Source organism: Rhinoraja longicauda, chromosome 34, assembly GCF_053455715.1.
Source record: "Rhinoraja longicauda isolate Sanriku21f chromosome 34, sRhiLon1.1, whole genome shotgun sequence".
Lineage (NCBI taxonomy): Eukaryota > Metazoa > Chordata > Chondrichthyes > Rajiformes > Arhynchobatidae > Rhinoraja > Rhinoraja longicauda.
Genome location: NC_135986.1, coordinates 12,862,164 through 12,872,765, shown reverse-complemented (window position 1 = coordinate 12,872,765; position 10,602 = coordinate 12,862,164). Strand labels below are relative to the sequence as shown.

The 10,602-nt window shown below is 45.1% G+C and overlaps 1 protein-coding gene across 1 annotated transcript; it reads left to right on the top strand.

Annotated features, from left to right (window-relative positions):
* The first annotated feature begins 1,820 nt into the window (after positions 1-1,820).
* LOC144609477 (histone H2B 1/2-like) lies at positions 1,821-4,051 on the top strand. Its single transcript, XM_078427963.1, has one exon. It carries the CDS (start codon positions 1,821-1,823, stop codon positions 2,190-2,192), a length of 372 nt encoding a protein of 123 aa, XP_078284089.1. The 3' UTR covers positions 2,193-4,051.
* Positions 4,052-10,602: the final 6,551 nt, after the last annotated feature.

Below are 10,602 nucleotides of genomic sequence, written 5' to 3'. Positions count from 1 at the left end.
CGTCTCACCCTATTACATCTTCCAAATTGCATCACATCAGAGGTGTCAGGATTAAATTCCATCTGCTATTCCTCTGTCTGACATTCCAGTCTGAAGAAGGGTCTCGACCCGAAACGTCACCCATTCCTTCTCTCCCGAGATGCTGCCTGACCTGCTGAGTTACTCCAGCATTTTGTGAATAAATCGATTTGTACCAGCATCTGCAGTTATTTTCTTATACCATCTGATCTATATTCTGTTGGTGCCTCTGATAATCCTCCTCACTCTCTACAAAACCACATATTCTTATATAATCTGTAAAGATACAAATCACTCCTCCCACATTCACCTTCGTCTTTACATCATAAATATCAAGGGTACCAACACCAGTCCCTGTTAGCTGTCTCTCTGTCTAGTGCATGGTGGGTCATTTAATTCCCCTGTTCCATGACCTAGGATGGGCCTGTGGATGAGTGGCCTCACTCTTTATCACTGATCTCTTTACTTTATCACTTTATCTCTGATCTCTTCTGTCACCATCTCTCTTATCTGACCCCAGGTTAAGTCTTCGGTCTGTGTGCCTGACTCTGACTGGGACAGATGAAACTCGTATTAAATCCAGAACACATGTGCGTTCATCGAAACAGAATAAGGCCATTCTATTCTGCATGACTGAATCATGACTGATCTATCTTTTCCTCTCAACCCCATTCTCCTTCCTTTACCCCAAAACCCCTGACACCCAAACTAATCAAAAATCTGGCAATCTCCGCCTTAAAAATATCCATTGAATTGACCTCCACAATCGTCTGTGGCAATAAATTCCAGATTCACTTCCCTCTGACAAAATAAATTAGTTTTCTCATCCCCTTTCTTAAAGTACATCCTTTTATTCTGAGGCTATGACCTCAGGATCAGTGGAAACATCCCCTCCATGTTCACTCTATCCAGGCCTTTCACTATTCTGTAAGTTTCAATGAGGTATGCCCCCCCCCCCCCCCCCCTCATCCTTCTAAACTCACATGGACAAGGATTGAGTGTGAATTTTGGGGAACCAGACTGGAATCCAGACTATTCATATCTGTCAGCTGTAGAGTGCCAGCTCTCTGGTCAGGGAGTCAAAGTCACAGAGTGATACAGTGTGATAATAGGCCCTTCAGCCCAACATGCCCCACCAGCCAACATGTCCCAGCTGACTGCGCTTGGTCCATAGCTCTCCAAACCTGTCCTATCCATTTCCCTGTCTATCTGTCTCTTAAACGTTGGGATAGTCCCAGCCTCAATTACCTCATCTGGCAGCTTGTTCCATACACCACCACCCTTTGTGTGAAAAAGTTACCCCTCAGATTTCTATTAAATCCTTTCCCCTTCACCTTGAACCTACGACCTCCATGTGTATTTTATGTGTGGTGACGGCTGTCCTTTTGTGGAACTGAGACCGTGACTGTGAATCCGGCAGTTTGTCGAGTCCCACAGGAACTGGCCTGTGGGAAAAGCCCATGTGCCGTCCTTCCCCAGCCTGGCTCCTGCGTGACTGCCTCGCAACCTCCATTGTTCCAAGGAGAGAAGCGATGATTCTCAGCAGCGGCTCCGCCCAACTCCGCCTCCCGCTGTCCTGTCAGTGTCACCAGACACGGGTCAGTGGGCGCGCTCTGTGATTGGTGGCAGCGAGGCGCTGTGATTGGTCGCTTCAGTGGTCCAATCAAACAGTTGAATCAAACTGATCAATGACAGTGCTCGGCTTCCTCATTCCCTCATTAGCATAGGACGGTGGGGCAGCCTATTTAATCCGCGCTCAGAGCTTGTTCCAGACATTCGTGTGTTTGTGGCCGCGAGACGAAATGCCTGACCCACCGAAAGCAGCCAAGAAGGGCGCCAAGAAAACCGTGTCCAAACCTGCAGGAAAGGCGGGCAAGAAACGTAGGAAGTCGAGGAAGGAAAGTTACTCCATCTACATCTACAAAGTGATGAAGCAGGTTCACCCCGACACCGGCATCTCCTCCAAGGCCATGGGCATCATGAACTCGTTCGTCAACGATATTTTCGAGCGCATCGCGGGCGAGGCTTCCCGCTTGGCTCATTACAACAAGCGGGCGACAATCAGCTCCAGGGAGATCCAGACCGCCGTGCGCTTGCTGCTGCCCGGGGAGCTGGCCAAGCACGCCGTGTCGGAAGGGACAAAGGCGGTGACCAAGTACACCAGTTCCAAGTAAAGATCCTCAGTGCTGACAAACCGAAAACCCAAAGGCTCTTTTAAGAGCCACCCACAAGCTCACGGAAAGAGTTGTAGTACTATTTCGGCGTCGATTTTCTGCCAATTGTACTGTGAGTTTTGTTTCGGCAGCTCCAATGTTTTAAATTATGTTTACGTTTATTAAACTGCGGCAATTTCATAGAAAAAAGGCGCAGGAGGAGGCCATTCGAGCCAGCACCATTGTGATCATAGCTGATCATCAACAGTCAGTAACCTGTGTCTGCCCAACTTCCCCCATAGCCCTTGATTCCGCTAGCCCCTGGAGCTCTATCTGTCTTTTAAATTCATCCAGTGTTTTGGCGTCCACTGCCCTCTGGCAGAGAATTCCACAAATTCGCAACTCTGGGTGAAAAAGTTCCTTCTCACCTCAGTTTTAAATGGCCTCCCCTTTATTCTAAGACTATGGCCCCTGGTTGTGGACTCGCCCAAAATTGGGAACATTTTTCCTGCATCTAACTTTTCCTGTCCTTTTATAATTGTATATGTCTCTATAAGATCCCCTCTCATCCTTCTAAACTGCAGTGAATACAAGTCTAGTCTTTCCAATCTTTCCTCGTCTGACAGTCCCAACATCCCAGGGATCAAATTCGTGAACCCACGCTACACTGCCTCAATTACAAGGATGTCCTTCCTCAAATTAGGATACCAAAACTGTACACAATACTCCAGATGTGGTCTTACCAGGGCCCTATACAACTGCAGAAGAACCTCTTTACTGCTATACTGAAATCCTCTCGTTTTGAAGGCCAACATGCCATTAGCTTTCTTCACTGCCTGCTGTACCCGCACACCAACTTTCCGTGACTGATGTACAAGGACACCCAGGTCTCGCTGCACTTCCCCCTTACCGAACCTGACACCATTGCGATAATTGCCGCCAAAGTGGATAACCTCACATTTATCTATATTATACTGTATCTGCCCACTCACTCAACCACTCAAAAGGACTGAGGAAAAACTTTTTCACCCAGAGTTGTCAATCTGGAATTCTCTGCCACAGTGGATGTTTGAGTTGCCATGATGTAATTGTTCAATATGCTCTCCACCATACACATGGAGAGTTTCAAGACACACGGAATCTCCTCAATCTTTTCAGGAAATAGAGACATGGATGGCTTTCATAATGATTATATCAATGTGCTGGCCCAGGATAGATCGTCAGAGATGTGCATGCCCAAGAAACAGAAGCCATTGTCCCTCTCCACCTCCATCTCACCGATGAATACAAGATCATGGATCCTGTTACTTCGGCATCACTCAATCACATTCCCCCCCTCCCACTATGTATTGACTTCTCATTACTCATTATTCACCCAACAACGGTGATGTCATTGGGGAATTTCAAGATGGCATTGGAACTGTCTGGCGACACAGTCATAGGAAGGCTATCAAGAGGGAAGTGTTGTTGCCAATTCATACTGATTATGGAGAGCTAGCGAGACTGGGCTCGTCATTGAGACATGTCATCTTAGTTTTCTTGGGCGTTCGTGTATTATTGTTGCTCTTTTAAAGCAGGTGGGAAGGTCATTCCAAGGTCTACAGGAATTCCAAGAAGATTGTAGAGATGTATTGTGAATGAAACAGTAGCTATGGAGAGAGTAAGTCCCCTTAAAGATCAGCATGGCCATCTAGGTGTGGAGCAACAGGAGATGAGGATTTTGGGGGTTTTTGGGGTTGTGTAATTTGAATGCCTATTTAATGCTTTTATTGTTGGACTGTGTTTTGGGGGTTTTTTGGGGTTGTGTAATTTTAATGCTTATTTAATGCTTTTATTGTTGGACTGTGGGTGACTGAATTTCGTCCAATATTGGATGACAAATAAAGCTATCTTGAATCTAGGAAGATTTACAATTAATATTTCATCAGTTTTTACTGTGGAGAAGCTTGTGGAATCTGAGGAAATGAGGCAAATGACCTGCAATGTATTGGACCAGATATGTATCAGCAAAGAGGAGGTAGAGGCAGTCACATTGCACATTAAACGGATAAATGATTTCTGTACCAAAGAGGACACATTCCAACTCCTCCAATAACTACAGACCGGTGGTGCTGACATCCCACATCATGAAGTCCCTGGAGAGGCTGGTGCTCACTCACCTGCGACCCCTGGTTAAACCCTACCTGGGCCCCTTGCAGTTCACTTACCAAACAAAGGTGGGGGTGGAAGACGCCATCATCCACCTGCTCCATCATTCCTATGCTCGCCTGGATAAGCCGGGAAACACCATGAGAGTTGTGTTCTTTTACTTCTCCAGTGCTTTTAACACCATCCGGCCTCCACTGTTAGGTAGCAAACTGACGAAGATGCGGGTGGATACTCCATTGGTGTCCTGCATCACCAACTACCTAACTGGACGAACACAGTATGTCAGGCTACAGAACTGTGACTCGAACATGGTAGTGAGCTACACAGGGGCCCCACAAGGGATGGTCCTCTCTCCCTTCCTGTTCACCATCTGCACCTCGGACTTCAGATACAACTCGGACTCCTACCACCTGCAGAAGTTTTCGGGTGACTGCAATTGTGGGCTGCACCAGTGAGGGGAATGAAGCAGAATACAGAGGTGTAGACAACGACTTTATTAAGTGGTGTGGGCTGACTCACCTGCTGTTCAACACCAACAAGACTAAGGAGTTATTGGTGGTGAAACTTAGGAAGAGAGGAACACCCCTGTCCCCTGTCTCCATCAAGGGCGTAGATGTGCAGTTCACCAAGGAGCACAAGTAACTTGGAAACGTGGACAGTAAACTGGACTAGTTCAGGGACTCCGAGGCACTGTATAAGAAGGGACAGAGCCATCTGTATTTTCTGAGAAGGAACCGCTCTTTCAAAGTGTGCAGTAAGATGTTGCAGACGTTCTATCCATCAGTGGTGGCTAGTGCCATCTTCGGTGCTGGGGTAGCAGGGCGAAGGCCACGGACGCCAACAGGATCAACAAACTCATCAGGAAGGCTGGGTCCGTGGAGGGGAGGATGCTCCTCAAACTGCAGAAAACATAGAAACATAGGAGTGAGGTGGAGGATAAATACGTGGCTGAGGAACTGGTGCAGGGAGCAGGGTTTCAAGTTTCTGGATCATTGGGACCTCTTCTGGGGGAAGTATGACCTGTACAAAAAGGACGGGTTGCATTTGAACCCGAGGGGAACCAATATCCTGGCGGGGAGATTTGCTAAAATAACTGCGGAGACTTTAAACTAGTACGGTTGGGGGGAGGGACTCAAACACAGATAGCTAATAGGCAGTGTGTGAGGCAGGAGGCAGAAAAGGGAAACACTCAGACCCAATATGTAGGAGAGAAAGAAGGGAAAAGAAATAAACTGAGAATAAGAAATGATGGGTCCCTTAAATGTGTATATTTTAATGCTAGGAGCATTGTAAGAAAGGTGGATGAGCTTAGAGCCTGGATTGACATCTGGAAGTATGATGTTGTGGCGATCAGTGAAACATGGTTGCAGGAGGGTTGCGATTGGCAATTAAATATTCCAGGATTTCATTGTTTCAGATGTGATAGAATCGGAGGGGCAAGAGGTGGGGGTGTTGCATTGCTTGTCAGGGAGGATATCACAGCAGTGCTTTGGCAGGACAGACTAGAAGGCTCGATTAAGGAGGCTGTTTGGGTGGAACTCAGAAATGAGAAAGGTTTAGCAACACTTATAGGGGTGTATTATAGACCGCCAAATAGGGAACGAGAATTGGAAGAGCAAATATGTAAGGAGATAGCAGATATTAGTAGTAAGCACAGAGTGGTGATTGTGGGTGATTTCAATTTTCCGTATATAGACTGGGAATCACATTCTGTTAAAGGGCTGGATGGTTTGGAGTTTGTAAAATGTGTGCAGGATAGTTTTTTGCAGCAATACGTAGAGGTGCCTACCAGAGAAGGGGCAGTGTTGGACCTCCTGTTAGGAAATGAGATGGGTCAGGTGACGGAGGTATGTGTTGAGGAGCACTTTGGGTCTAGTGATCATAATGCCATTAGTTTCAATATCATTATGGAGAAGGTCAAATCTGGACCAAGGGTTGAGATTTTGGATTGGAGAAAGGCTAATTTTGAGGAGATGAGAAAGGATTTAAAAGGAGTGAAATGGAAATTGTTGTTTTATGAAAAGGATATAATAGAGAAATGGAGGATATTTAAAGGTGAAATTTTGAGAGTACAGAGTCTTTATGTCCCTGTTCGGTGGAAAGGAAAGAATAATAATTTGAAAGAGCCATGGTTTTCCAGGGAAATTGGACACTTGGTTCGGAAAAAGAGGGAGATATACAATAAATATAAGCGGCAGGGAGTAAATGAGGTTCTTGAGGAATATAAAGAATGTAAAAGGAATCTTAAAAAGGAAATTAGAAAAGCGAAAAAAAGATATGAGGCTGCTTTGGCAAGTAATGTAAAAGTAAACCCCAAGGGGTTCTACAGATATGTCAATAGCAAAAGGATAGTGAGGGATAAAATTGGTCCATTAGAGAGTCAGAGTGGACAGCTATGTGCTGAGCCGGAAGAAATGGGGGAGATATTAAACAATTTCTTTTCTTCGGTATTTACCGAGGAGAAGGATATTGAATTATGTGAGGTAAGCGAAACAAGTAGAGTAGTGATGGAAATTAGGAGGATTAAAGAAGAGGAGGTACGGACACTTTTGAAGAATATAAAAGTGGATAAGTCTCCAGGTCCTGATAGGATATTCCCTAGGACATTGAGGGAAGTTAGTGCAGAAATAGCAGGGGCTATGACGGAAATATTTCAAACGTCATTAGAAACAGGGATGGTGCCGGAAGATTGGCGCATTGCGCATGTTGTGCCTTTGTTTAAAAAAGGTTCTAAAAGTAAACCTAGCAATTATAGACGTATTAGTTTGACGTCTGTGGTGGGAAAATTAATGGAAAAGATACTTAGGGACAATATATATAATTATTTGGATAATCAAGGCCTGATTAGAAACAGTCAACATGGATTTGTGCCTGGAAGGTCATGTTTGACTAATCTTCTTGAATTTTTTGAAGAGGTTACCAGGGAAATTGATAAGGGCAAGGCTGTGGATGTTGTCTATATGGACTTCAGTAAGGCATTTGACAAGGTTCCACATGGAAGGTTAATTAAGAAGGTTAAATCGTTGGGTATTAATAGTGAGGTTGCAAGATGGATTCAACAATGGCTGAATGGGAGATACCAGAGGGTAACGGTTGACAATTGTATGTCAGGTTGGAGGCCAGTGTCTAGTAGAGTGCCCCAAGGATCTGTGTTGGGTCCACTGATGTTTGTCATTTACATTAATGATCTGGATGATGGTGTGGCAAATTGGATTAGTAAATATGCAGATGATACTAAGATAGGTGGAGTAGTTGATAGTGAGGTAGATTTTCAAAGTCTACAGAGAGACTTGGGCCTTTTGGAAGGGTGGGCTGAAAGATGGCAGATGGAGTTTAATGCTGATAAGTGTGAGGTGCTGCATTTTGGTAGGACAAATCAAAATAGGACGTACAGGGTAAATGGTAGGGAATTGAGGAATGCAGTGGAACAGAGGGATCTGGGAATAACTGTGCATTGTTCCCTGAAGGTGGAATCTCATGTGGATAGGGTGGTGAAGAAGGCGTTTGGTATGCTTGCCTTTATAAATCAGAGCATCGAGTATAGAAGTTGGGATGTAATGTTGAAATTGTACAGGGCATTGGTGAGGCCAAATCTGGAGTATGGTGTGCAGTTCTGGTCGCCAAATTATAGGAAGGATGTCGACAAAATGGAGAGGGTACAGAGGAGATTTACTAGAATGTTGCCTGGGTTTCAGCACTTAGGCTACAGAGAGAGGTTGAACAGGTTGGGTCTTTATTCTTTGGAGCGTAGAAGGTTGAGGGGGGACTTGATAGAGGTTTTTAAAATTTTGAGAGGGACGGACAGAGTTGACGTGGGTAGGCTTTTCCCTTTGAGAGTGGGGAAGATTCCAACAAGGGGACATAGCTTCAGAATTGAGGGACAAAGGTTTAGGGGTAACATTAGGGGGAACTTCTTTACTCAGAGGGTTGTGGCTGTATGGAATGGGCTTCCGGTGGAAGTGGTGGAGGCTGGCTCGATTTTATTATTTAAGAGTAAATTGGATAGGTATATGGATAGGAGGGGATTGGAGGGTTATGGTCTGAGTGCAGGTAGATGAGACTAGGTCAGGGAGAATGGTCGGCGTGGACTGGTAGGGCCGGACAGGCCTGTTTCCATGCTGTAGTTGTTATATGTTATATTGTTATATGTTATACAAAATAGGTGCAGGAGTAGGCCATTCGGCCCTTCGAGCCTGCACCGCCATTCAATATGATCATGGCTGATCATCCAGCTCAGTAGCCTGTACCTGCCTTCTCTCCATACCCCCTGATCCCTTTAGCAAAAAGGGCCACATCTAACTCCCTCTTAAATATAGCCAATGAACTGGCCTCAACTACGTTCTGTGGCAGAGAATTCCACAAACTCACCACTCTCTGTGTGAAGAAATGTTTTCTCATCTCGGTCCTAAAAGACTTCCCCCTTATCCTTAAGCTGTGACCCCTGGTTCTGGACTCCCCCAACATCGGGAACAATCTTCCCGCATCTAGCCTCTCCAACCCCTTAAGAATTTTTTATGTTTCTATAAGATTCCCCCTCAGTCTTCTAAATTCCAGCGAGTACAAGCCCATTCTATCCAGTCTTTCCACATATGCAAGTCCTGCCATCCCAGGGATTAATCTGGTGAACCTTCTCTGTACTCCCTCTAAGGCAAGAACGTCTTTCCTCAGGTTAGGAGACCAAAACTGCACACAATACTCCAGGTGCGGTCTCACCAAGGCCCTGTACAACTGCAGCAGAACCTCCCTGCTCCTAAACTCAAATCCTCTTGCGATGAATGCCAACATACCATTCACTTTCTTCGCTGCCTGCTGCACCTGCATGCTTGCTTTCATTGACTGGTGCACCATGACACCCAGGTCACGTTGAATCTCCCCTTCTCCCAATCAGTCACCATTCAGGTAATACTCTGCGTTCCTGTTCTTGCCGCCAAAGTGGATAACCTCACATTTATCCACATTATATTGCATCTGCCATGCATTTGCCCACTCGCCTAATCTATCCAAGTCACTCTGCAGCCTCCTAGCATCCTCCTCGCAGCTAACACTGCCACCCAGCTTCGTGTCATCCGCAAACTTAGAGATGTTGCATTCAATTCCCTCGTCCAAATCATTAATATACACTGTAAATAACTGGGGTCCCAGCACTGAGCCTTGCGGTACCCCACTAGTCACTGCCTGCCATTCCGAAAAGGACTAGTTTATTCCTACTCTTTGCTTCCTGTCCGCCAACCAATTTTCTATCCACCTCAAAACTGAACCCTCAATACCGTGTGCTTTAAGTTTATACACCAATCTCCTATGTGGGACCTTGTCGAAGGCCTTCTGAAAGTCCAGATATAACACATCGACTGGTTCTCCCTTATCCACTACTAGTTACATCCTCGAAAAATTCTATAAGATTTGTCAGACATGATTTGCCTTTGGTAAATCCATGCTGACTTTGTCCGATGATTTCACCACTTTCCAAATGTGATGCTATCACATCTTTAATAACTGACTCTAGCATTTTCTCCACTACCGATGTTAGACTAACTGGTCTATAATTCCCCGTTTTCTCTCTCCCTCCCTTTTTAAAAAGTGGGGTTACATTAGCTACCCTCCAGTCCTCAGGAACTACTCCAGAATCTAAAGAGTTTAAAAAAATTATCACTAATGCATCCACTATTTCTGAGGCTACTTCCTTAAGCACTCTGAGATGCAGCCTATCTGGCCCTGGGGATTTATCTGCCTTTAATCCATTTAATTTACCTAACACCACTTCCAGACTAACCTGGATTTCCCTCAGTTCCTCCATCTCATTAGACCACCGGTCCCCCGCTATTTCTGGCAGACGGTTTATGTCTTCCTTAGTGAAGACAGAACCAAAGTATTTGTTCAATTGGTCTGCCATCTCCTTGTTCCCTATGATCAATTCACCTGTTTCCGACTGCAAGGGACCTACATTTGCCTAAACTAATCTTTTTCTCTTGACATATCTATAAAAGCTTTTGCAGTCTGTTTTTATGTTCCTTGCCAGTTTTCCCTCATAGTCTATTTTCCCTTTCCTAATTAAGCCCTTTGTCCTCCTCTGCTGGACTCTGAATTTCTCCCAGTCCTTTGGTATGCTACTTTTTCTGGCTAATCTGTATGCTTCATCTTTTGTTTTAATATTATCCTTGATTTCCCTTGTTTGCCACGGATGCACTACCTTTCCTGGTTTGTTCTTTTGCCAAACTGGGATGAACACTTGTTGTAGTTCATCCATGTGACCTTTAAATGCCTTCCATTGCATGTCCACCGTCAA

Coding starts and splice junctions, on each gene's coding strand:
- LOC144609477 (XM_078427963.1), top strand. CDS start 1,821: ATGCCTGACCCACCGAAAGCAGCCAAGAAGGGCGCCAAGAAAACCGTG.